The sequence below is a fragment of the Sorex fumeus genome, unplaced genomic scaffold, assembly GCF_029834395.1.
Source record: "Sorex fumeus unplaced genomic scaffold, SorFum_2.1 ptg000095l, whole genome shotgun sequence".
NCBI lineage: Eukaryota > Metazoa > Chordata > Mammalia > Eulipotyphla > Soricidae > Sorex > Sorex fumeus.
The window spans coordinates 4,414,193-4,440,974 of record NW_026606152.1 but is presented as its reverse complement, the minus strand read 5'-3'; the positions used below and the strand labels follow the sequence as shown (position 1 = coordinate 4,440,974).

At 62.0% G+C, this 26,782-nt stretch overlaps 1 protein-coding gene across 1 annotated transcript; it reads right to left on the bottom strand.

Annotated features, from left to right (window-relative positions):
• Positions 1–1,438: 1,438 nt before the first annotated feature.
• On the bottom strand, positions 1,439–23,871 carry CUNH4orf50 (chromosome unknown C4orf50 homolog). The gene is made up of 8 exons (XM_056132701.1): positions 23,690–23,871; positions 20,976–21,114; positions 17,219–17,689; positions 8,499–9,728; positions 4,687–4,824; positions 2,602–2,658; positions 1,513–1,689; positions 1,439–1,462 (listed from the first exon to the last, which is right to left on the bottom strand). Exons 1-8 carry the CDS (start codon positions 23,869–23,871, stop codon positions 1,439–1,441), a joined length of 2,418 nt encoding a protein of 805 aa, XP_055988676.1.
• Positions 23,872–26,782: the final 2,911 nt, after the last annotated feature.

Below are 26,782 nucleotides of genomic sequence, written 5' to 3'. Positions count from 1 at the left end.
CATGCGCTCTCCAGGAAAAGCCGGCAAAGAACACAGGATGCTCGCTTAAAGTCACCCAGGAGCTGGGACGGGGACGTGCATGAGAAACCACCATTAACAGCACCACAAACCACAGAGTCTCAGCCAATCCAAAAAATTAAATAAGAAAAAATAAAATCGGCCTGTAGCTACCCAGACAGCGAGGATTTGGGGGGGGGGCTCAGGGGGAAAACGGGAGGTTTCCAGAGCAACGAGCAAAGGACTCAGTCAGCAGGGCTGGAGGTTCTGGGAGAATCCTCCATGAACACCTGGTGGGCACCTGCCCTGAGGCGGAGCCCGAGATCCTGAGAGGAGGAGGTGCTCCCGCGGGGAACCCAACAAGCAGAGCCTCCAGGGCCGTGTCCTGGGGTCCAGCAATGAAAAATAAGGAGAGCACAGTGGAGAGGGCGCTGGCCTTGCACACAACGAGTGCCCCATAGGGCCCCCTGAGCACTGCCAGGAAAGACCCTGAGTGCAGAGCCAGGAGTCAACCTTGAGCACTGTCGGGTGTGTCCCCTGCCAGAAACAAAAAACCAAAACCAAAAACCAGAACCAGCAGGGAACACGTGCTCTGAGGCCGAGCTCAGAATCAGAGCTGGTCAGACTGTGGGCTGGGGCTGGAGCTGGGGGCCCTGGGGGCCAGTCGCACTCGCACCCCGGCCTGGGGGCTGGGTCTCTCACAGAGCCACACAAAGGGGGGATCTGGAAAGTCTCACTTAGAAACGGGGGACAGTGTCCTCTTAGCAGCAGGGCAGCCAGTCCCATGGGCCCCTCAGCCTCGGGAGCTGGCCAGAACCCTGCAGCCACTGGACGTCCATGTGCGTCTCAGCATCCCCGAGTTCCTGAGTTCCTCCAGTTCCTGAGTCACCTACTAGGGCAGCCCCGGGAGCACCCTGCCTGGGCCTGGGTGGCAGCTGCCGCCACCAGGTGCACAGACCAGGTCTCCTGCTGCACCCGCACCAACTCCCGAGAGAGCCAGCAGCTCACCGCTCGGGAAGGCAGCCTCCTGCTCCTGCTCCTCCTGTTCCTCTTCCTGCTCCTGCTCTTCCTCCTGCTCCTCCTCCTGCTCCTCCTCCTCCTCCTCCTCATCTTCCTTGGCCTCAGCGTCCAGCCTGGAGTTTGTCTGCAAGGAACAGGGGCTCTGCTCTACTCGGGCCAGCGCTGTGAGCTGGGCAGGCGCCTTTGTCTGGGTTCACCGCAGGCGGTGGCCAATTCTCGGAGCTCACGTGTCATTTGAGAACCCCTGGCCCAGCGGCTTTTCTCTGACTGTGGGACCAGACAAGGTCACCAGCCATGGTGCATCAGGGTGGGGAGGAGGCAGAATCTGTGCTGGGGAGCGGCCAGTGGGCACAGAGGTGCCAGGGAAAAGCGCTTAGGTGGATCGGGGCGGAGGCCAGACCCTGAGTGAGTGTGCAGAGGGTCACTCCCTGACGCTGGCAGGCAGCTGCGGGGAGCGCGGGGACAGGCAAGGCACAGGTGGCTGTGGGCACGGACCTCGCGGGGCCCCCGGAAGTCAGCAGTGTACTGGACCAGGGCTGCGTCACTCAGCATGCTCTGTGCAGACGCCTCCAGCCGGCCGCTCGCGGGCGCGTGTCGGTGCAGCTCCCGCAGCAGCGCCGAGATCAGACGGTTCCTCTCCCAGCACTTCTGCACCAGAGACGCCAGCTTGGCCTGCAGATGGGACAGGCGGGTCACAGACGGACGGCGACCCTGGGCACCGGGCTGGGAACACCTTCTTCTAGCCTGCCACACTCCATCCGCGATGCCTCCGTCCTCCCCAAGTGCCTGCAGCCTCTGCCCAGGTTGGGGCTGACGGCGAGCGACTCTCCAGCCAGACTTGCATGTCTGACCCCGGGAAGGGGACGGGAACGGGCGGAGGAAGACAGAGGTGAGGATCCCTCCTGGTCTCTCAGTTTGCGCTGACCACCTTCCCAGGATGAACTCTGCCTGCCCATGACGCTGAGCCTGCCGCTGCGAACCCAGGCTCTGGGGCCTGTCCCCCTCCCTCCCAGCCCGTGGCTCCTGCCTGCTCCCACCCTCTGGGCCCTGCACCTCTGCGGGTGCCACTCGGTCCCCTGAGAGCCCCTCCGCTTAGCCTGGGAGTTTCATTAGCCCAAGCCTGACCCTCCCCCAGCGCCCAGGGTGCCACCGTGGACACGGCAGGGATGCGAGGGGTCTCTGAAGGGGCCAGTTTCACACCAGGTGACATGTCCCAACCCAAGTCCACTCACAGGACCCTGGGCTGAAGAGATTTGGGGCAGTTTGGGGGCAACAGTCCCTGGAAAAGGGTGTCTCCGCTGGGCTTGGCTGAACAGACAGACCCCTGTGCCTTAAAACGTGGCTTCCTGCGTGCAGGCCCCACATTAGCCATGGCCTGAGGGGACAGAAGGTTCTGCCCCGGAGACTCAGACACCCGCCGGGACCATCTCGTGCCTGAGCCTGGTGCAGACGGGGATTCAGGGATTCTAGTCTCTTCCTTCACACTCGGAGTTTTCCTGTCACAGAAACAGGCCCCACTGGTTGTGAGCAGATGGGACACTTGGGCTGGGAGAGGACATTGTGGTGGACCTGGCAGATGGTCACCTTCAATGGTGTCACGGCCAGACTGGCCTCGTGGTGCTTTTCCTGGAGCTCCTGGAGCTGGAAGAGAAGGAGGGTCGGATCCTCAGGGAAGGCCTGCAGGGAGGGCACGATGAGAGGTGCCCCTCCCCGCCGTCCCATCCCCTCGGAGTCCTGGGGCCTCGTCCCATCTGCTGCAGTCCCTGAGGAGGACACCCTGAGCCCCAGCTGCAGCTTGTCGCCGCCTCCTTCAGGCAGCCCAGGCAGATGTGGGTGATGGTAAGGTGCAGGGCCAAGCCCACGGCCAGCCCGCCTTCCCGCAGGGAGACACACGCCACGTCCACTGCTCCTGTGCCTGCCTGGGAGTGGCACTGACCCTGCCTCATCCCTGGGCAGCTGCCAGGGGCAGCACCTGAGCCAGACCAGATCGCTGAGCGCCCCATGCCTGGGCTGCTATTGGCCAGGAAAGAGCAGCAGGAGTGCCTGCCCTGGGGTCCTCTTGGAGGGGTGCCCTTGGCCCACCCCAGCCACACCCTCCACAGTCAGCACAGGAAGGCCCCCAATACAGTCCCCCCCACAACACTCTCACCCCCACTGTGCCTCACCACAGGACTCCCGAGTGTGTGTGCATGCGTGTGCATGTGTGTGTGTGCACACGAGTGCGTGTGTAGATGTATGGTGTGCCTGTGTATGTGTGTGTGCATGTGTGTGTGTGTGCGTGTGTGTGGATGCAAGGTGTGCCTGTGTATGTGTGTGCATGTGTGTGCATGTGTGGATGCATGATATGCCTTTGTGTGTGCATGTGTGTGTATGCATGTGTGGATTCATGGTGTGCCTATGGTGTGCGTGTGTGTGTGTGTGTGTGTGAAGCCATGGTGATGCGGTGGGAAGTCACATCTGTTTCCAACCTGCAGGAACCCAGCCCTGCCCTTCTGTGTCTGCGCCTAACCTCAGGGTGAGGCGGGACCCGAGTGAGAGGCGCCCAGTGGCTCTGAGGCCGTGGCAACGTTCCTGCCGAGGAGTCAGGCCTCCTCATCCCACATTCCAGAGTGAAACGCCAGCCGTGAGCACACCCCTGGCACACCCCTGGCAGCTGCTGTAACCTCTCGGCTGGGATACTGGACATGGGAAATGTGCATGGGACAAGGTGATGGAGGACGCGGCCCAGAGGGCACATTCGCAGATGGTGCTAAGGGCATGGTTTCAGGGCAACAAGTGCAGACGCTCAGTCGCAGCAACAAAGCCCCGACTGCAAGTGCTCGAGGGTCTGTAGAGCCCACGGGAGGGCTACGAAAGCCTCAGCGCCTCACCAGAGGGCCATGGGAGGCACAACCCTGAGGTCCCGCGCTGCTCACCAGTACAGTCAGTCAGGACAGAGATGTGTGGGCAGCGGACAGCCTGGCCCCGTATGGCCCCAGAGACCCTCTGGGAGCGGCCCCGCAGCCCAGCACAAGGCTGTGTCCCTGCGTCACTGACAGTTGCTTCCACTGAGCCCTGTCCCTTACAGGGTGCCGTGGGGCCGAGCCGCTTCCGCCCCCGTCACCCAGGATTCCCCAGGATTTGCTGGGCCCGGTGTGCTGTGTCCACTTGCACTGACCCATGTGTGCATGTGTGCACAGGTGTGTCCACGCTGATTGGCCTGCGTGCGTGTGGCCACTTTCACTGTACCTGTGTGTGCATGTGTGTCCACTATCTGTTAATATGTGCGCATATGCCCACCTGGGCTGTGTCCTGTGTACATGCCTATGCCCGTGTCCACATTCACGGCACATGTATGCATACATGTGTGCCTGTGTCCACGTTTGTGGAACATGTGTGCACGCGTGAGTGCTTGTGCCCATGTTCACTGCCCCTGCACGCGTGTGCTGTGTCCATGGCTTGGGGTGTTCCCCGTGCAGTGCTCTCTCCAAGCAGGCCGCATCTCACACCATGAACACATGCGGCCTCCCCAGCCCCGCCGCCTCGCTGCTCCTCGTACCCAGACAGTATGTCCCCGGGCAAGCAGGGCGGGGCCTGGGCAGCAGCTAGAACTCAGGGCTCTGTCCCAACCAGCGAAGGTTGGGGGGCGAGGGGGGGGGCCTGAGTGTGCGGGCAGGGGCGGGCGCCTACCTGTCCCTGGAGCTGGTTCCGCAGCTGGCGGGCGTCCTCGAGGGCGGTGCCCTGGTCTCGGAGCTGGCACCTCAGTGTCCCCACCTGGAGCTGCAGCCGCCGGACACACAGCCTGAGCTCCTGCTCCAGGCCCCACAGCTGCAAGGGCCAAACTCCCTGAGCCTCTGCCCTCCGCCCCCGCAGCCCCTCCCTGAGGGACAGCCCCTCCCCGACAGACAGCCCCTCCCTGACGGAGAGCCCCCTCCTTGACGGACCATCCCTCCCTGACCAACGCCCACTCAATCCGCAGGGTGGAGGAAGTCTGGGGCTGGGAGGGCTCCGCGGTACAGCATTCACCTGGCATGTGGGGCCCAGGTTCCATCCCGGACACAACATACACAACCATCACAGGCACACGCACATACACAATCAAAACCGAGACTCTAAAGTAAGAGAATCAGCTGATAGTGACTGCCCCTCCAGCCCTGACGACGCGGGTCCAGTCCCTCACGGACACGCGTGTGCACCAAGGCCATACTGGGTTCCTGAGGCAGGGCGCAGGGTGCTGAGAAGTACTGATGGTCACTCTAGAATAACCCTCACGAGTCTGGCTCACCGGGAGGCCGTCCCATGTCGGGCAGTGTGCGAGTGGCTGGTGCCCACCTGACTTGATCCCAGCCGACTCCAGGAGCCGGGGTCTGACCCCCGCGGGCACCCCCAGCTTTCTGGGGGGCAAAGGAGAGGCTGGTCTGGAGGGCCCTGCCGTAACCCCACATGCTCTGGGGCCCAGGCTCGTGTCTCTGATACCCACACGTCCACCCAGCAGGGACATGGACGTGCTGTGTGTTGCTTCCCCATAGCACACGCCACCCACAGAAGTCAGCGTGCCAGGGCCATGCTGACACAGCTGAGCACTGTCGCCCGAGCCCGCAGAGCTCCCCAGGTCCTGCCCGTGGCTCTCCAATGGGCCTCTGAAAGCTGGTTGGTCAGTACCGGCCAGAGCCATCTTGCTCAGCACAGCTCGGCACAGGCGCGTTCCGGGCTGAGGCAGGGGGTAGCTGCCGGTGAGGCCTGGGGGTGCCAGGCCCCTCACTGCCCTCCCCGCGGCCCCTCGAGGCCACAGCCCGTCTCGCGTCCACCCAGCAACACTGCCCGGCAGACACGGTTTCATCTGATCAGGGGGAACCAGCGCAGGCTGGGCGGGTAGCAGATGGGCCCACGGATGAGGGCAAGCGCAGCTCCAGGTGCGAACCACGAGGCCTCTCCGGACCAGGGCAGGGCGGGGTCAGGGATCCTAAGAGAGCGCCCCAGAAAGGGGGGCTGCCATGCCCCGGCCCCCCACCCGCGGTCCTGTGGCCAACCGAAGGTGTCCGAGAGAAGGAGCAGCAGGGAGAGAAGGGGTTTGGGGTGCCACGCCCTGCCATGTCACACGCAGGGGCGCAGGAGGAGACTTGGTCGCCAGGCTTGTGTGTGACCCTGGGCCTCAGGGGGCTTGTCTAGAGCAAATGCCCCTGTAAGCGACAGGATGCTTCCAGGGCAAGAGAGGAGGGGGAAGGGGGGAGAGGGAGAAGTGAGGGAGGAGGAGGGGGAGGAGGACCGTGGAGACCATGTACTGACCCCTGGAAATCGCACAGCGCAGACAGCCCAGTCCAGGAACGGCCAGCAGGGCAGTGAGAGGCCAGCACAGGTGGGGCCGGGGGACCCCAAGCTCCCACCCACTACACCCAGCAGGATGAAGGAGAGACTGAAGGGCCTGGAGATATCAGGGCACGTGGCCAGGACACCCGCCCAGGGCAGCCCCCCCGCACAACAGGCCTCGCTGCAGCCTTGCAAGTGACCCCAGCCAGCCAACCAGCTGCTCTCTGCCCTTCGACCCTTGTATCAGGCTCTCTCAGAATGGCTGGCAACTCTCTGCCGACCGGCATTGGCCCCTCCAGGGAGACCCTCCCCTGCAAAAGCTTAGATTTTAAACTTTCCTCTGACCCAGCAACACTGCTTCTGGGCAGGTCTTGGGAGAAAATACAGCAGGGCTGGACACGGCCACGCTGAGTGCTGACCACCTGCTCACGAGGCAGACACGCCCACACAGCCCCTCAAGGAGGGCAGCGCTGGGCCCACTGAGTGGGATAGCATGCGGTCACAGGAAGACGGAAACCAGGTGGAGAAACGGGTCAGTGGGGAGGGTGCCCAACCTGCACTTGACCCATCCGGGCTCAAGCGCCAGCACCCATATGGCCCCCGCCTACCAGGAGTGAATCTGAGTGCAGAGCCTGGAGTAACCCCTGAGCATGGCCAGGCATGCCCCAGTTCCTCACCCTCAAAAACAAGGAGGAGGAGGAGGAGGAGGAGGGGGAGGAGGAGGAGGAGGAGGAGGGGAAAAGGCAGGGGAAGGGGAAGAAGAGGAGGAGGAGTGTAGGATAACATTGGTTTGTCCTTTCTCCCTTGCCGCAAGGAGCTTAGGTTTACTGGGTTACACCCATCACAGTGCTCCCGAGGCATTCCCATTCCTCTGTGCTTGTCTTTAACTTCTCCTCTGGGCTCTCTTCCCCCGCCTTAAATCACCACTTGTCCCCAAACCAGACTCTGTGACTTGCAAGGTCAGATCCTTCTAAGGACTCTGGATTTTGTATTTGTACGTGAAATATTGCTTTTTCTCTTTCCCTTATGTCCTTTGCACAGTTCACTTCGGAGCACAGTCCTTTCGTACTGACACAGGAAGGCAGTTAACGCTATGCTTTTGTATATTGGGAGTTAGCTGACTCCAAATAACATTTACTCCTGGGAACCTGTCACACTCAACTTAAGTCTCAGTTGCCTTTAGTTCCTCGCACCCCAGAAGCAAGGTCCCAATGAAGGGACTTGAACGGCCCCAGAGCAAGCTATGAGCTACCCTGGCCCGTGGGCCAGGCCAAGAGCCATAATACTTGACTACAAGTTAAGAGCATGGTCATGGAAAAATTCTGTCATGATCGAAGAGCAACAACTGAATAAGGTTAGGATAACCTTATTATAGGATAATATCAGCAAGGCTATCCTTATCATAGAACTTATTATTTTCCTATAATAAATTCTTTCTGACAACTGCTAGGGTTTGGAAGGACTATCTGGCCCGAGCACTGTGGTCTGGGATCTAGAGCGAGATGTCCCCAGGAGAGCCACCTTATAAGATTGACGTATCTCTTACTGTGTCCATGCAAAATGACTAGAAAGATTGTTCTGAAGTAAATCTAAGATGATGTTTATGGACCAAGGAAAGGAGAAGTATGTTCTTCGATGAAATCCCGCCTTGAGCGGATCTCCCAGGAGGAGAGCTCTGTCTCAGGAGAGCTTCCCGGGAAGGAAGGGCTTTAGCTGACTGTGCTCTCTGACCCGAGTGTAGTTGCTACCCTGAAACTTGGAGGTTGGACTCTAGACTAAGGCAGAGAGATGGAGCGGGGATAGGAGGAATATGGGAGTGGGTGAGCCTGGAAGGAGGCAGAGGAAGACAAGATTAGAATAAACTGCGACTGACCACCAACCAGCCTGGCGGCTTTGTTCCCTCCTTCATGCGTCCTCTCTTGGCAAGGTGGAAGGCCAGAGTGGGAAGAAGCTCATGGCCACCTAATGCACGTGGCAGGCGAGAGACCACGCTGCCGCCCACTTACTTATTTTTTGAATAGGAGGAGGAGGGAGGGAGGGAGAGGAGGGAGAGGAGGAGGGGGAGGAGGGGGAGGAGGGGGAGAAGGGGGAGGAGGAGGAGACCGAAACTTTCCCATTTGTGACAGTTGGCCGGACCAGCTCCAGGGCGCCTCCATCTGACTCGGGTGTGAGAAGTCCCTCCGGAGCCCACTTACCCGGGGTCCGGGGTCTGCAGCGCCCCGTGCTGGGTCCTTCTCTGCCTGCCAAGGCGCTTGGTGCGCACGAGCGCCGGGCCCCTCGGAAACCTCGGCTGCGCCCCCGGAACTCTCCGTGCGTGCGGTCGGGCTCAGCCGCCTTGTGGGGCCGCTCACTCGACCCTCCACCAGGGGCCCGTGGGCTCCTGCAGCCGCGCCCAGCCGTGTCCGGCTCCTCCCGCAGGGGTGCGGCCCGCGCTCTCCTTCGGCCCGCGCGCCCCTGTCCAGATCTCTGCGCCCCGGGAGCGCGTGCCGCTCAAGGAAGGCCCTGACCACGCCTTCTATTCCCGCCGCGAGGTCCCGCATCAGCTCCTGGTGACTCGCTCCCAGCTGGGAAACCAGAGCCCGCAGCTCCCGCTGTCCCCGGCGGAGACGAGTCACGGCCCCCCTGCAGGCGCACGCGCGCTCCGACAGGGCCCGGCGCAGCCGCTCGCCCGCCACCTCCAGCTGCGTGATCCTGCGGTAGCTCCTCTGGCTGCAGTCCTCCAGGTCGGACACGGCCTGCAGGGCCTGGGCCAGCTCCCGCCTGCAGCTGCCCAGCGCACCCTCCGCCGCCGCGGCAGCACTCTCCCTCTCCTGCTCCAGCATGCGCAGCTTCTGGAGGCTTCTCTCCCGGGCTCTCCGAAGCTGCGTGTTCTCCTGCCAGAGGTTGCTCTGCTCTGTCTTCAGCGCAGACACAAGCTCGTGGAACCGTGTCCTGAGCCTCGCCAGGGCGGTGGGCAGAGGGGACAGCCGGCTTGGGCCCAGCTCACAGAAGCCACCCAGGGGCCCCGGCTCTGGAAGCACTTGGCCGGTTCCCAGGGTCTCTGTCTCTCCCTGCTGGACCCCTGAGCTCCTCCACCGCAAGGTTGCTTCCCGGGCCTGGGTCAGCCATGCGCAGTCCTGGCAGCCCGGCTGTCCTGGGGCAGAATCCCGGCACTCCGAGGAAGCCCCTCCTGGAATGTCTCCCTTCCCTCGCCACCACTCCCACAGCTGCCGGAAGCAGGCTTCCAGCTCTGCAAACTCATTGGAGGTGTCCTGGGCTGGGCGCGGGGGGCTGGCAGGGGCTGGGGATGGCGCCCAGCTGGGGGCCCAGGCTGACACCCCTTCCACCAACTGGAGGCTCCTGTGGCTCTCGAGGCCCTGTGGGTCCAGCTCCTGGGCGGCCACCCTGCCGCCTTCCGAGGGTGACGCAGCCGCTGTGTTCACTCCCTGCAGAAGAAGCAGATTTCCAAAGCGCACTTTGGTCCCCACCGTCCCCGATGCCTGGGCCCTTATGCCCGAGGAACTGCCCGCCGGGTGGACACTAGTGAGCCCTGCACACAACGATGCCCATAGGGGCCTCTCCCTCCTCTATTTAGTCCCCCGACCTCCTGTCCCGACCCGCATCTTGGGGGCTTCACCTTCCTAAGGTGAAGCTCCGTTCCTAGAGGCTCCGTTCTGAAGAAGCTGGCCTGGGGGTGTGGGCAGGGAACTGCAGGCGGGGAGAGGCCCTAGCCCTGTCCTTGAATGTGCCCTTGGGACGCCAGCGCCCTCTTCTGGGATGTTGGGGAATTGCAGCATGCGGGGATTTCCCCCCCCCCCCAGGTCTGGGGAGGGGTCCTACTGCCTGGTGCGCTGCTGTGGGGGGCAGGGGTGTCCCTGGGCACCGGGGGCAGGCAGGGCCAGGCGTCCAGCTCTTCTGGGGGCTTCCTGGAGCGGATGGGAACCCCGTTTCTCTGGCTCCCCTGCAGGCAGCAGGAAAGGCCTCCGGGGCAGGGACTCGGGGGGCCTCTGGCTGGGAGAACCAGGCCAGGTCCGCAGGGAGGACAGAGCTGGCCAGGCTCCAGGGCCTGGGCAGCCACACAGGAGAAGGCGTATGTATATACGCATACATACATACACACATACACATATACCCTACATGCACACATACTTATGCACACATACACACATGCATATACATACGCGTGCACACACATACATGTACACATATATACACACAAATACACACATGCACACACACATACACACATACACACCTACATACCTACATGTGCACCTCAGCGTATGCGGCCAGGGCAGGCGGGGGTCGGGGAGAGGTTCTGGGGGAGTTAGAAGCAGCCCCTTCCTCTGCTCAGACCACCTCCTACACACACATACGCACACATGCACACACCTATATACACACATACACACATACATACACAAATACATACACACATATACACACATACATACACACACAGCTACATGCACACACACATACACACATACACACATACATACATACACACATACAAATACACATACACACATGCACACACATACACACATACATACATACACACATACAAATACACAAACACATACATACACACATGCACATACATATATAACATACACACATATACACACACATACACACATACAAATACACATACACACATACATACACACATACACACATATGCATACATACACACATACACATACACTCTACATGCACACATACTTATACACATATACACACATGCATATACATACATACACATGCACACACATACATGTACACCCATATATACACACAAATACACATATGCACACACATAATACACACATACACACCTACATACACATACACACATACATGTACACACATACACACATACATACACAAATACACGCATGCACACACATACATGTCTCCTGATGTTCTCGGAGCTTCCAAACACTCCAGCCTGGTCCCCAGACCTTCCCTGCTCACAGAACGTTGCCCAGACCACTGTGAGCCATTTCCAGAATGTTCTCAGTGCTCCCCACTCACCTGTGTACAGGCCAGGCACCCTGGGAGTTCAGCCCCTATGCAGTCAGAGGGGCAGGGGTCCCTCGAACGCATGCCTGGAACCCACAGCACCCCTGAGTTAGAAAGACGCTTCAAGACGCCCCTGGAGGCCCGCATGCAGGCCGCTTCTCTCCTGCCCACCCGAGGCGGGAGGCGCCCAGTGAGGAACACCCTGCGGTCAGCAGGCACTAGCCCCGCCCCACACCGGGGACAGCACCTGCTGACCTCAGTCTGCTCCGGGTTCCCCCGGCTCCCCAGACAGGGGCAGTGCAGGCAGCAGCCGGGCCCAGTGACCCCAGACTCCTGAACCCATCTGTCCCCGGAGGCCGACAGTGGCACAGCTCACCGGGCGCCCAAGCAGGGGGGCGCAAGGCCCTATCCTGTCACAGGGACTGACCCTGGTCATGCCAGGGAGCGCTGCCATCCCGTGCTGAGACTCTGATGCCCGTTGTCCCAGCCGTGTGCCTCCCCGGCCCGCTCACTGTGTCCCTTGTGTATGTCCCCACGTGTCTCTACAACTTGTTTCTGTTTGGCGGACACATCACAGGGTGTTCAGGTATTGATTACTCCTGCCTCTGTGCTCGGAGATCACTCCTAGTGGGGCTTCGGGGGCCATCGGGGACGCCGCAGATGGAACCCAGGTCAGCTGTGTGCAAGGCCGGTGCCCTCCCCACCGTCCTCTCGCTCCAACCCTACCAGCCCTGTGCTCTTGGCATGTGGCACAACCCCTCGGAGTTTTATCACAGCTCTGTGCCCCAGGTGACTGGCACGGCCTCTCTGAGCCACAGCTCCTCTGAGAGCAGGGCAGGGCCCACCCTCATGTGGGCATCGGGAGAAACCCAGACCGGGGGCGGCGCGTGCCCCTCGCTGCCACATGGCACCCACACACCTGTGGCCCTGGGTCGCGGGGCACCCTCAGAGTAGAGAGTCCTGTAGACGTGGGTGGGTTCCTCCTCCGCAGGACAACACTTGGGGACAGAGCTGAGGGTCCTGGGCTGGCCACAGGGCTCCCGGCCGACCACACAGGGCTCAGAGGCTACCCATGCGTGGGCACCTCCCGGCCGGCCCCACAGACGCACCGCCTCCTCCACCAGGCATGGCGCAGGGGGCAGAGCCCAGAGGCCCGTGGGCACAGAGCGTCGCCCGCCCAACCCCACCTCAGCCAGCCCCAGAGCCTTCTGCTGTCCGCGGGCACGTCCCCCAAAGGCGAGCCTGGCCAGCGCCCGGCTGCAGGCACTGCCCTTTGGACACGGGGTGTGGGGGAGGGCCTGTGAGTGTTAGTGTGAGAGTGTGTCAGATGTGGATGTGTGTCTGGGTGCTTGTGTATGAATACATGTGTGTACATACGTCTGTGTGCTTCATGCATGTATGTATATACATGTGTGCTTGCATATATGCGCATGGTGAGCGTTGTGTAAGTATTGCGTTATGTACTGTGGGCAAACACACCTGTCTGTGCCCATGTGTGTATAAATATGTGAGCATATGTGTATGCATATGTTTAAAGTGTGAGCATGTGTGTGCATGTGTACATGTGTGCTGTGTGTATGTGTGAACACATATGTGCATGAACATGTTGGCATGTATGTATGCTGTGTGTCTGTGTTGTGAGAATGTGTGTACACATGTATGTTGTGTGGGCATGTATGTGCATGCACGTGTGCGCTGTGTGTCTCCGTGTGTTGAGTATAAAAACGTATGTGTGTGCATGTGCATGGAGGAACATCTTAGCTTCGCCCATGGTCCACAACAGGGTGAAGACTCTCCCACTCCTCCCCAACAGTGCTCAGGGACACGGTGTCCTGTCCTGGGGACCCTCAACCAGCATCACTGCCTGGCCAGAGTCGCCCAGTGCCGAGAGCTCCCTGGGCAGTGCTCACAGAAACCACAGGGTCCATCTGCTCGCACCAGCGTCTGGTCCCCTCTGAGCTGTGGGAAGAAGGCACTCGTCTGTTCCTGTGCCATTGGATGCTAGCCCCAGGTACACAGCACCGGGACAGCCGACTGGCCCCCACCAGACAGACTCTGGCACCTTCCGGGCTGTGGGGTGAAGCTGGCCTCCCCATGTCTGGGCAAGGCACTGTCCCCGCCTGCCTCGGTTCCTGGCTTGTCCACGAGGACCACTGGACACAGGGTGGGGGCACACTGCGATTCGTAATGGTCTTCCTCTGAGACACTCTCCGGGACTGAACGCCCACTCTTGCCTCAGTTTCCCCAGTTTTTACATTGCCCCCGAACATTGCCTTCTTGACACGCTCCCATTTGCTGGAAACTTCCATTTCCCAGGGCCAGAGGTGCAAATTCTGAGAGTCAAGGCCTGGGTGATGAGGAGGAGTCACTGGACCGAACTAGGGTGGCACCTGTCACCAAGGAACCCCCAGGAGGGGACAATCTGACCTGCAGTCTCATCCTGGAGGCAGCAGCCATCCCGGTGGAAGGGTGAAAGGAGCAGGCGGCGGAGCAGCCAGGCGTGGGGGCGTGGGAGCCCCTCGGCCCCGGGCAGGTGGGCAGGTGGGCAGCGAGTGAGCAGGGCCCGGGACGCCCGTGTGCCTGGGCATGAACCCCAGGTCACGAGGTCGGGGCTTGCGCAGGGCACGTGGGGCTTCCACAGGCTGGCCCCCAGAAAACCACACACCCAGACCTGTTCCAGCCCGACCGTCAGCCCCAGCCCCGAGCAGGGCTGCAGATTCTCGGGGCCCCCTGCACACTTGGGGCTCTGGGCTGCTCCTCCCAGGGGCCCCTTCCTGCTCCCCAAGGTTCCCCAAGGCTCCCAGCTGGGTCCAGCCCCACCCCTCACCCCGGACTCCCAGGGTGGCCCCCGATTCTGCCCCCACCTGCACGTGTCTGCATTCCCCATGACTGAGCTGTCACCTTTGCCCCTTGCCCAGGGCGCCTGCACACACTCGCTGGAAGCATCCAGACTGGCCGCTGGCCTTGAAAGCCATCAGCTGGGCGCTTTCGTGGCACGGGCAGATAGGGGTCTTGTCTCCTGGGCCCGCCCTGGCACGCAGCTGAGCCATGCTGGGAGCTCACGCGCTGTGGAGCCTGCCCAGCACCAACAGGGAGTGTGGGGCTGTGTTCCAAGCACAGGACAGGCCTGAGGCGGTCCCCAAGGCCGTGCCTGAGGTCGTCCTGCACCGGATCCAGGTGACAGTGCTGCCATCTGCTCCTCTGTGGTGCAGGGAGGACCAGCAGGGGCAACCAGGAGGGGGCGCCTCTGGGGGCAGTGCCAGGCCCAAGGCACCCTCACAGATGCTGGGGTGGGCGCGTGCTCCCAGCCCCCAAGAAGTGGGACCCATAAGCTCCTCGACTCGAGCGGCTGCCTCAGGGACTCTGAGGTCAGGTGAGCCCCCAGATCCTGGAGCCCCGGGACCTCAGTAATAGGGGCGGGGGGGGGGGGGGGTCAGCGGTGAGGAGCTGTCGAGGGCCCCCACGGCTGCCTCACAGAAAGGGCATGTCTGGGCAGAGACCCCCCAGGAAGGGCGGGAGGGTGGGCACAGAGACACGGTGCCCACCTGCCCACACCTGATCGCGGGCCCAGGAAGCGGGCAGAGGACTGAGGTCCCCACCTGACTCCTGGGGGAACCATGAGTTGGGGGGGGGGGGGGCTGTGCAGCGGCTCCGTGTCAGGGTCCGGAGACAGGAGGGGCAGGCACAGATGTTTCTAGAATATCAGGCGGACTGGGCTCGGGCTGCTCTACAGGAGGTGCGTATGGGGGTGTATATGGGGGTGTGTATGGGGTTTATGGGATGTATATGGGATGTGTGTGGGGTGCGTATAGGGTGTGTACGGGGGTGTGTAGGGGGTGTGTAGGGGGTGCATGTATGTGTGTATGATTGTGTGTATGGGAATGTGATGGGGTGTGCATGGGATGTGTATGGGGGTGTTTTGGGGGGTTGTGTATGGAGGTGTGATGGGGTGTGTATGGGGTGTGTATAGGGTGTGTGTATGCGGCGTGTATGAGGTTTATGGGACGTATATGGGGTGTGTATGGGACATGTATGGGGGTGTGTATGGGGCTGTTTGTATGAGGTGTGTACGGGGGGTGCATGGGGGCATATGTGGTGGTGTCTGCTCTATGTGGTCTATCTGCTCTGTGCGGGTACATGTGCACTGTGTGGGTACTCCTGCGCTAGGGGGCGCATCCACACAGCCACAGTAAATGATGAGGGCTGCGTTTTCAGGGCCTGGACGTGGGCAGGAGGGTAGGGACACATGGAGCCCCCCGGTCACTGCATGTCCTGGGCAGAACCGTCCCCCCAAACCAAAGCTCAAGCTCTCCCACCCCTCGCCAAGACAGCCTACATGCAAGTGGGCCTTCACTGAGGCTGGTAAGGCCACGTCAGCCAGACCTCATGCTCCCGGGGTCCCCTGCGGAGGAGTGGGGAGATGGCGGGGGCACCCCAGGGCCCTCCCAAGTCTCTGCCCCGCCCCAGGCAGGGGGTATCAGGGGCCAGGGTCCATGTGTGCTGTCTGCCCCCTCTCAGCCACACAGGGCCTAGGGGCACCCGCCATCACCCCGGGCCCCAGAGTCTGGAGCCCTGCCCCAGCTCAGGACTAAGCCCCCCCCCCCCCGCCCCCACTGTTCCACACCAGGGGAATTCCAAGGTGGGGCAGCTGGAGGCTGGAGGGAAGGACTGACGCCACGCTCGCGCCTGGTGGGGCTGTGCTGGGCAGTGACTGCAGCCCACAGGGATGGCCAGCAGAGTCAGGGGCTCAGTGGTGACAGGGCCCACGCCAGCCCCCGGCTGGTCTCACCCTTCCCAGGACCCCTCTGGCTCTGTGAATGGGGTGACAGAGCGCGGCTAGCTCCTCCCGGGAACGGACAGTGCGGACGCCTGTCAGCTGGAGCCCAGCGATACCCAGGGAGGAGCAGCGTGGACGGGTGGGGGAGTGGGGAGACCCGCACGAGTGTCTGTCTCTGCACGGTTTATTCCCCGGGTCCAGCAAGGTGCCCAGCGCCGCGGCTGTGCCCGAGCTGGGGGGCAGGGCGCAAGGCGGGGCCACGGAGCAGAGACAAGAGACCGCAAACACCAGGGAGGAGAGAGGACGAGGAAATGAGTGTGAAAACACGGGGTCCCACTTCCACAGAAGAAATCGAGTGCCCAGGTATGACGCGCGTGGCCCTCAGGGAGGGCGGTGTGGTCACAGGGAGGCCCAGCATGTGTGTGTGTGTGGGGGGGCTCGTGAGATGAGGACACGGCCTGGGGAGGCCTCCAGGTGCGGGAGAAACAGCCCCTTACAACGTCGCGGGCCCCAGATTCCAGCAGGGGCACCCACAGCTCCTCCGAGGCTGCTCCTGGAGCAGGGAGCCTGGAGGCCAGCCAGGAGGCTCCCCTGCCAAATGCCTGCAGCCCGGCCCACGCCCCTCCGGAGCTCGGGAGGCCCCTGGTCTCGCCCTGCTGGGAACCTGGAGAGGCAGAAGGGGGACCGGCCCCCACCTGGCCCTGCCCACAGAGGGCTCACAGTCTGCAGAGGAGGAGAAGGAGGGACCCTGCCACCTCTGGGGGTGATGGCCAGGGCTGGGGTGAGGGCCTTAGCAGGGAGGGGTGGAGGGGACTCGGGAGGGAGCACGGAGAACATGCCCCAGGCCAGTAGCGATGGGGAGACAGTCAGGAGCCGGTGGGAAGGAAGGTGAGTTCAGCGGAGGGTTAGGATGGCGAGATGGGTGGGCCCTGCAAGGTCCCTGGAGAAGGTGGACAGAGGGTGGCTGTCCTGTCCTGAGGCGGTGAGGCAGGCGGCTGGAAGGGAGGAAGGGAGGCGAGGTAGCTGGACGGGGGGAAGAGGAAGACCTGGGGATGGCCGTCACTCCATCAAGCCGCTCTTCAGGAAAGAAGAGGCAGGAAACTCACTGCTGAGACCCGTGCGGCCACTTACCCTGCGGCAGTGGCCCTCGGGGGTCGCGCTGCGCTCGTCCTGCAGACTCGGCAGGCGGGTGTCCGATAGCTGCAGCCGTTCCAGCTGCCCGCAGAGCTGCCAGCCGGCGCGTCCTTCCCGCTCCCGCTCCCGCAGCCAGCGTGCCCCGGGCCCGGCCCTCGCCTCGGGAGAGGCGCTCCGGGCGTGCGCGGGCTGTCCCAGGCCGTGGCCAGTGGGCGCCAGGGGCCCCGGGGCGTCCAACTCGGCCAGCAGGAGACCCGCGGCGCAGCAGAGGCGCCGCACGTCGCTCTGCAACCGCTGCACCTGCGCCCGCAGCGCGCGCTCTTGCCGGCGCGCCAGGCCCAGCTGGTGACGCTGCGTCCGCGCGCCGCGCTCCAGGGCCGCCGCCTGCTGCCCCAGCGCCGCGTCCTGGCGCCGCACCAGCTCCCGCAGCCGCTCCCGCCGCTGCGCCGCGCGCTCCTGCTCCCGCACCTGCAAGTTGGCGGTGGAGGAAGGGCGTCAGGGAGCGAGGTCCAGCGAGTCCAGGGGCACCCCGGCGGCCCCGCGCCTGGCTGGACCTCGGGCTCCGAGCGTGACTGTCCTCCCCGGACTGGAACCCACACTTGGCCTCGGAGTTGCCCTTGCCACCAGGATTTGTGCACGGGAGGCTGCCTCCCCAGAGCGCCCACCCTGAGCAGCGTGTGTGTGTGTGTGTGTGTGTGTGTGTGTGTGTGTATGGACGGGCCTTGTGGGCTGGAGACTATGGTGCAGCTGGCAGAGCTTCCTGGGAGCGGAAGTCCTAAAGAGAATGAGGCAGGCGCATCCAACTGTCCCCACGGCCACCCCAGACCCCCCTCACACCTCTCCCCTTCTCAGCACCCCAAGAATTCATGTCTGTGTCCCACCCACCTCGGGGTCAGCCTTCCTTCCAGCCGGCCTGCCTCAGCACCCCAGGACAGGACAGCCACCCTCTGTCCACCTTCTCCAGGGACCTTGCAGGGCCCACCATCTCGCCATCCTAACCCTCTGCTGAACTCACCTTCCTTCCCACTGGCTCCTGACTGTCCCCCCATCCTGGCTCAGCCACTGGAAGGGGCAAACAGAGCCCCCCCCCGGCTGGCCCCAGGGGTACAGGATGCAGCCGGGGGTGCACCCACACAACCCCGCCAAGACTAGCCATGTGCCCAGAGCAGGCCCTGGAGCCCCATGCTCAGGGGAAGGTCTAGTGGAGAGTGCCGGGAATGCGGGGGGCTTTTCTCCCCTTAGAGTCTCCCCCCACCCTGGGAAGCTCACAGGCCATAGGACGAAGGAGCAGAGGTAGGGGCTTGGTCAGGGCTCAGCAGGCTCGGAGGGGCCACTTGATTTGGGGGACATATGGGGGCAAAGACAAGTGGAGTCAAGTGAAGAAAGAGCAGCTGGTTTGCCAGGTGGTGTGTCCCGGGACCTGGGTGCTTCAGCATCCAGCTGGATCTCTCTGGATGGGCTCTCAAAAGGACCCTGGGTCACTACAGAAATGAGCTGTCTTGGGGTGCAAATGCTTCCTGGGAACGTTGAGTGTCGTGCGCAAATGCTTCCTGAGGATTCTGAGTGCCGTGTGCAAATGTGTCCTGAGAGCATTGACAGTTGCAGAGTGAAACTTAAGTGGAAAATAATCCTGCAGAGATGCAGAGACATTCCCTCCATCCTCCCACTGACTCGCTGCAAAGGACAGATATTTCTGACAAGCGGTGCAGGGTGAGAGCATGGGGGCCGTGTTCTGGCCCAGCCAGCGGGTCTCTCAAGGATCCTAAACTCATATTCTTCCTCTGAAAAGGGGGCTCCATGACCCCTCTGCCCAGGAGCTTAGGGGTGACCTGAGCCCCTAACAGGGAGAGTTGTCTGGGGTGGAGCCATAGCGGGTGGGGTGCATTTGGCCTGCACGCGGTCACCCCAGCTTCATTCCCCGGCATTCCATATGGCCCCCGAGCACTGCCAGGAGTAACCCCTGAGCATCACTGGGTGTGACCCAAAAACAAAACACAAGAAAAGAGGCGCTGTCCCCCTGTGTGTGGGCGCGGACCCCACAGACGTGCTGGACAGTGCCTGGGCCCCACTGACATGCCCAGGGGGGCCTCCTCGTTCTGTGTCTCCCACGTCATCTCCTAGGGGGCTTACAGGGCCTGACTCACGTCACGCATGGATCGACATGCTCTTCCCACGAGAGTCTGACAGTGGGACAGCGCCCAACACGCCCAGGGGGCATCACTGAAGCTCCCGAGAAGGTCCCCGGTCTCCATTCCCCAGGCGGGTCCCACCTACGCCAACTCCACCGGCGCAGCTTCAGCCCACGACAGACAGACCAGCATTTGACCTGCTCTCAGAGCTGCACTGCAAGGAACCTGACCGCCAGAACAGCACTCTTGGTCCGACCACGCACAGACAACACAAGCACACACATGCACAGACACACACACATGCACGCACACATGCACACACAAACCTGCGCACACGTGTTCACGCGCATGCATGCACACAAGCACACCACACAAACATGTATACACGTGCAACATGCACACAAACACATGTGTGCACACAAGCGCATGCACACACTCACACGTGAGAACACAAACATGCACACACATGCTGCTTCAGAAACTTCTGGAAACAGCCTCCCCCTGTGAGCATGGTTCACTGCTGCTCCCGGGCAGTTCTGGACTTTCCGTGCTGGCGGTGCCCTTGGGTCTGGGTCTCAGGGCCCCGTAGCTGGTCATAGCACTGGCATGGACAGCACTGCACTGGCTCAGGATGCCGCACAGCCGCCCTCTAGACCTGCACCTTATGGAGCTTGTGGCCCCTGCTGGCCCCCGACCTCTCCCCGGCTCAGAACAGGCGGGTCAACCCCACACAACCACCGCTACGAGCATGCACTAATTCACCTCCAAATCGTCCCGGGGCCTTTTCCCCCATCCCACAGATGTGGAAATTGAGGCCCGTGGAGGCAAGGGGAAAGCCAGGGTTGGCTCTGCTCCCCACCCCGTCTCCAGCAGGCTGCTCGCCGCCTCAGGCCCCTACACAACCAGTACAGGGCCCCGCGACTCTGAGCCTCCCCGCTCCTCATCACCCTCGGAGCTCGGCCATGGACTGTCCTGCACCCTGGCCGCCAGAGGGTCAGCTCTCTGAGGTTCCCTGCACGCATGTACACACACACATGCACGCATCCACGCACACTCATGGGCGCATACATGCCCGTACACATGTGCCAACACATGCATACACGTACACACATGCACCAGCACATGCACACTGTATGCACACAAGCCAACACATGCATGTACGTGTGTGTGGGCACAAGCTGTGTATATACACATGCATCAGCACACACATGTACTTACACTTGTATCAACACAAGCACATACACACAAGTGTCTGTGTGGATGTGCCAGAACACACATGCAGTTATACATGTGCCAGCCTGTGCACACGTGGTGGCATCACACATATGCACGTGTGCGGGCAGGCGCACTCATGGATATACACACAATGCATGCACACCACCCCCAGCACCCCACAGTGCTGTGGCTCACTCCTGCTCTCGGCCCACCCGGACACCGGGCGAGAGGGAGGAACGCTCACTCTACAGGCAGGAAACGATCGCGGTCCAGCGAGGCTCCTGGCCCCACAGTCCCCACTGGCCCCTCTGCCGTCATGGTCCTGCTAAAGTGGCCTCCCAAGCTGGATGCCACCTGGCGTCGGTGCAGGTGTGGGGGCCGTGCGGGCACAGGGGGTGTCTGGGAGGTACCTGGCGGGCGAGGGCCCCCCGCAGGGTGCGCAGCTGCTCCTGGGCCCGCAGCGCGTGGCTTCTCTCCTGGGCCAGGCGGGCGCTCAGCCGCTCCACCCGCTTCACGAGCCTCACCTCCGACCGCTCCAGCTCCCGGACCCTGCACGGGAAGTGGGCGGTGCTGACTCGAACCCGCGCACACGCTGCAGCTCTTCCACTTTGCCCCTTGGCCCATGTGAACTTCGGGCACGAGTGACACGTTGTGGGTCACGCATGCGGACCATTGTGGTTCAGGGTTGCCTGGGACACGGTTATGCAGGCTGTGCGGCATCAGGCTCTCCACAGTGCTTGGGCCCTGAGCCTGTACTTGTATGGCCCCAGCGAATCCTCGCCCATGCACTAGACTGTCTATTTCATACTTCAGGAAGCTAAGGATCAGAGAGGTTAGGCAACCCGCCCAAGGCCACACAACATCCTAGAGGCCAGACTTCCTGCTTAAGCTCTGGGCCCCAAGGCCTCCTGGTGGAGCAATATTCTCAAGAATCCACTCGAAGAAAGTGACTGACATTCCAAAGGCGGGTGGGGTTCTCTCTGCAATGAAAATGACGCTCTTTTGCTCTGCTTGCAAAGGCTGTCAGTGATGGGGTTGCCGGGCTTGTGGGGAGATGGCGGGGCTGCAAAGCAACCCCCAGGCCAGTGGGGAGTCCGCCACAGCTGTCAGGCAGGCAGGGAGGCTGGGCCCAGCCTGGAGCAGGGAGCAGGAGCACAGGGACCCTCCCTGCTTGCCCCACCTCCTATCTGTGCCCGAACTGAAACTAAAGTGTCCCCTCACCTTAGGACAGAAAACCTTGAATGTGACAGTTTTGGTGATTAAGTAAAAGTGACGCCTTCAGGCCTGCAAGTGACATGCAGAGTGGTCCCTTGAGGACAGCAGGGCACAATGCCACAGGGATGAGAGCAGGCGAGCACAGGAGCCAGGGTGAGGGGACCCAACCACCACTGCTGCCCACGCCTCACGGGCATCCCCAGTCCTCAGAACTGGGAGAAACAAAAGTGCTGAGTGTGTGTGTGTGTGTGTGTGTGTGTGTGTGTGTGTGTGTGTGTGTGAGCGTCTGCCACTAATACAGGCTGATGGATGGATGGGTGGGTGGGTGGGTAAGTGGATGGGTGGAGGGATGGATGGATGGGGGTGTGGATGGGTGGATGGGTGGATGGACGGGAGGGTGGATGGATGGGTGGATGGTGGATGGGTGGATGGGTGGATGATGGATGGATGGGTGGCTGGATGGGTGGATGATTGATGGATGGGTGGGTAGATGGGTGGGTGGATGGGTAGATGGATGGAAGGATGGATGGGTGGATGAGTGGATGGATCAATGGATCAATGGATGGATGGATGGATGGATGGATGGTAGATGGGTGGATAGGTGGGTGGATGGAATGGTGGATGGGTGGTTGGATGGGTGGGTGGATGGATGGGTGGATGGATGGATAGGTGGGTGGATGGGTGGGTGGATGGGTAGATGGGTGAATGATGGATGGATGAGTGGATGGATATTTTGGTGGTGGATGTCTAGATGAAGGGTGGGCTGGTGAGTGGATGGATGGATGCACATGGATGGAATGATGATGGTGAGTAGAGGGGTGGATGTTGTAACTGTTGATGTGCATTTAATCACAAGAGAAGTTTTACAAAGAGGGATGAATTATATGACAATACACATTTAATGACTAGTCTTAAGACAAATAAAAAAAAACAAGAAAATGGCAGTCCCAGACAAATCCAGGACTCGGCGTCTTGATGACCTGTTGGTTGCATGTCCAGCTGTCAGGCCTGACCTTTAGACACTGACCAGGACAGAGCACAGCGCTGGGAAGGGCCTGCCGGGAGACGTGCGGCCTCCGAGCACGCGGGCCCTGCAGGACACGAAAGTCATGCCAGGGGTCATGGTGAGCACAACAGAGGACAGGACACGGTGGGGAGGGGGGGAGGGGGTAGTGCTGGGGCCACGGGGAGGGCACTTGCCTTGCATGCGCCAACCCAGCTCTGACCCCCAGGATCCCACAAGGTCACTGAGCATGCCAAGAGGGATCCCAGAGCACAAAGCCAGGAGTGACCTCTGAGCATTGTGGGGTGCTGCCCAAAATTCAAAGTTTATTTTTAAAAACTTTAAAAAAGGATGTAAGTGCTGGCTGAGCTCATGAGGCCGGGCCCTGGGCAACCTCAGCCTGGCATCCGCCTCCACCAGCCCCACACACAGAAACCCAACAGCGTCGGGGACGTGGTCGGGCAGACATGGGTGGGTGGAAGCATGGCCAAGGTGCAGCGGCGTTGGGGCGGCAGGAGCCTGTCTGTGATTGGGACGCACGCAGCATGCATCGGTCCAAAGCCCCAAGTGTGCGAGACAGACCAGGCACACACAGGCATGTCTGCACATGGTGATGGCATGGGTGTGTGAGCGGCCAGCAGAGGCCCGCGGCCCAGCCAGGGACCAGACCAGCAAGGGGCTCCGAGGATGGTCACCGCAGCCCCGTGGGCAGAGTCCCTGGGGACTGCCCACCCCCTGAGTGTCCCCTGGGGCCCCTCCTCTCCACAGATGTGAGGCGGGGGGGGGCAGAGGGCAGGAAAGAGCAGAGACCGAGACGGGGTGCAGGGGTGGAGGGGGGGTCCGGTCCCTTCCCACAAATGTGGTGGCCAAGTGGGGGCCACGTGCAGGAGGGTCCTGAGGGTTTACCTGCTCTGCAGGTCGGACTGTGGCCCCCTGGGCGTGTCCACGGGCAGCTCCTCCTGGCCCTCCTGGAAGACCCAGCGCGTGTCGATCTTCACCTTCACGTCCATGATGTTGGCCCCATTGGCGCCGGGCACCCAGACCACATAGCTGAAGGTCTCGGTCTGCCCCTCTGCCGGTGGCTCCATCTCAGGGCAGTGACTCGGTCCTGATAGGAAAGGAGCTGGACTCGCAGGGTGGACCCGGCAGAGCCTCTGCTGCGGGCAGGACGGTGGGTTATTCATGAGCGGCTTGGGTTTCAGGCTCAGCTCCTCTTACGGGCTGGGGTGGCTGGGAGTGACGGGGACAGGGGTGGGGCAGCTGCTCTCTGCTTGAGTCAGTCTTTTGTGGCTCAGTGGAGGGCCCAACTCCTCATCTTGGGGCCTGACACACACAGGGACCTCAGTCCCCAAGCAAAGGGTGGGATCTCACGGAGGGCGGGGGGGGGGGTGGACCCCAAATCCCCGGGGCAGAGAGAAGTGCCCCGGGGGAGGGAGCAGGGGAGCAGTGGGAGTGGCCCTCGGCAGGGGACCAGGCAGAATCAGCCCAGGGTGATCCTAGGCAGCCAGGATGAGGAGCAGGGCAGGGCAGGGGAGAGGGCAGGGGAGGGGGGGAGAGGTCAAGGGAGAGGACGGGAAGAGGGGAGGGAGGGACCAGGCAGGGATGCTGTCGTCTTGGCTGAATGGAGGGATCTACAGACAGGAACAGGAAGCGAGAACAGATCTTTGGGGTGTGATTGGAACAACTGGTTGCCAGCGTGGGGGTCTCCCCATGGGCACGGAGGGGTCCTGAGCTGGGATACAGGAGGGCTTCCCTGCTTGTTGGGGATGGAGCACTTGTACTCAGGGAGCACTGACAGAGAGCACGTGCCTCAGAGAGCCTCCAGGGCTCTGTTCAACACACACATGAGCGGTCACAAAGATGCCTGGAGCCCGTGCCAGCTCCCACCTGGGGGTCTGGCTGTGGAGAGCATCTTGCTCCAGGTGGCCAAGTCCCCCGCCATCAGGGAGATGGGAGTGCATAGAAAGGAATGACGGATGTGGAGGGACACCCCTGATCGTGCCTTTGGGGTGCAAGTGTGCAGGAGGGGGCGTCCGGCCTCCCCCTGCCAGCACCTCCAGCTCCCGCACCCACAGAGCTGGCAGGAGTAAGGGGCAAGGGGTCCCCGAGACCACCATGGTCAGGGACTCAACCCAACTCCTCGTCCTCCTCTAGGGAATCTATGGGCCCGCCGCCCCCACTCTGGGGGGGGACACTAACCTGAGTCTGCTGGCCACAGAACGGGTCTCAGGCAAGGTACACTGGCCCAGGGGTCCAAGAGGCTCCTGAGGAAGTGTCCAGCCAGCCCAGCGGTAAGGGGGCCTCAGAGCTGGAGCCCAGGGGTGGTGTCTGGGGCTTGAACACAAGGAATGCTGGTTCCGACGGGACTCGAGTCTCTGTCCAGGTGCTGGTCACTCCAGCGCCGCAGCCTGCCACCCAGGCTGCCTGAGAGGTGAGTGCTGGCTGTACTTCCTGCCATGAGTCGCAGGTGGGGGTCTGTGCAGAGATGCCCACAGAAGTTCTCGAGGCCCCGTGTGAAAGCTGTGACCCCCCCAGGCCACAGAGGCAGGTGCATGTGGCAGTGGCCTGGCTGGGGCCCAGGCTGGCACCCAAACTCATGGCAGCAGACGGCGGACGGGGCCCCAGGACCTCCCTTCTGAGCACCACTGCCCGGAGCAGGGGTCCCGGCCAAGGACACCCCAGCCCCTGTGACAGGATCCAGCACAGAGCAGCTTCCTTGAGCCTTCCTCTGCCCAGCGGGCTCAGAAGCTGGGCAATGTCCAGGGAAGACATTGGTCCCGGCACTGCCGGGCCCCATGCAGTGGCGGCTAGGCGGCAGCTCTTGGCCCCTTTCGGCTGCTCCCCGGGCGTGTTCAAGGCCCCAAACCCGGGGTTTGGTGGGACATTCATCCCATTGTCCAGACGGCGCCCTTCTTCCACGCGTCCCATCCTCTGAGGGTCCTGAGGGCATTCTGCATATCTGTGGGCATCCTCCAGGGTCTGAATCTCCAACATTCTCCTCTTCCCCAAAGCCCTTTCTCACAGGGAGTCGAGATTTCCGAGCCCCTGCACAGGGCCTGCCTGGGCCCTGATAAGCAGCCACCCACCTGGGCCTGTCTATCCAGCACAGGCGCAGCTGCAGCCCCTGTCGGGAGCCCATCCCATCCGTCTGTGGCCCTGCTCCATCATTTGTGGTCCTGCTCCATATCTGGAGTCCTGCTCCATCATCTGTCATCCTGCTCCATCACCTGTGGTCCTGCCCCATCACCTGTGGTCCTGCTCCACCATCTGGGGTCCTGTTCCATCCTTCCAATCCAAACATCTTCCTACCACTGGCTCGGAGCATCACCTCCTTGAGCTGCTGTCTATGCCCCCACCCTCAGGAAGTGACAGTACTGGGGCCCCTCCTGGACTTGGCTTGTCAGTGGGTGCTCCCCACCCCTCTGCTGCTCCCGGCCCCGTCGCCCAGGGAATTCTGTGCAGAGGCTGGTCTCACGAGACCTTCTCCATGGCGGGGACAGCGCAGCCCGTCTGAGTCCTGCCGAGTCCCCCTGGCCCCGGGAGCTCTCAGCACCTCCTCCTCCACCACTTGAGGGCACTGAGGTCAGGCCGCGCCACCTTTCCACCCTCCCCTGCAGGACTGGCGGGCCTGGGCCTCGGCTCAGGTGCTGTTCGTGCCTGTCTCTGGCCCCGCTTGAAGGTCCAGTGGCTCAGGCCCTCCAGGGCACGTCTGGCTGCCAGGGCTGCACCTTGAATCCGGATTGCAGGACACCGGCAGGTTGCCCCGGTCATGCCCTGACAGCAGATGGAGACGCAGGAGCACAGGGTGGCCACGGCAGGTGCTACTGTGCCAGGCCCAGCCGGACGCAGCGGGTTCTCCAGCAACCCCTCTCCTGGGCAGCTGCAGGCAGAATAAGGTGTGGCCTGGAACTGGACGAGCCCCCAGCATCTGGCTTGACCAGGTCCCGGCCAGGGTGGCTGCAGCTTCCTGGGAGCTGCCTGGGCGCATGTGGGTTCTGG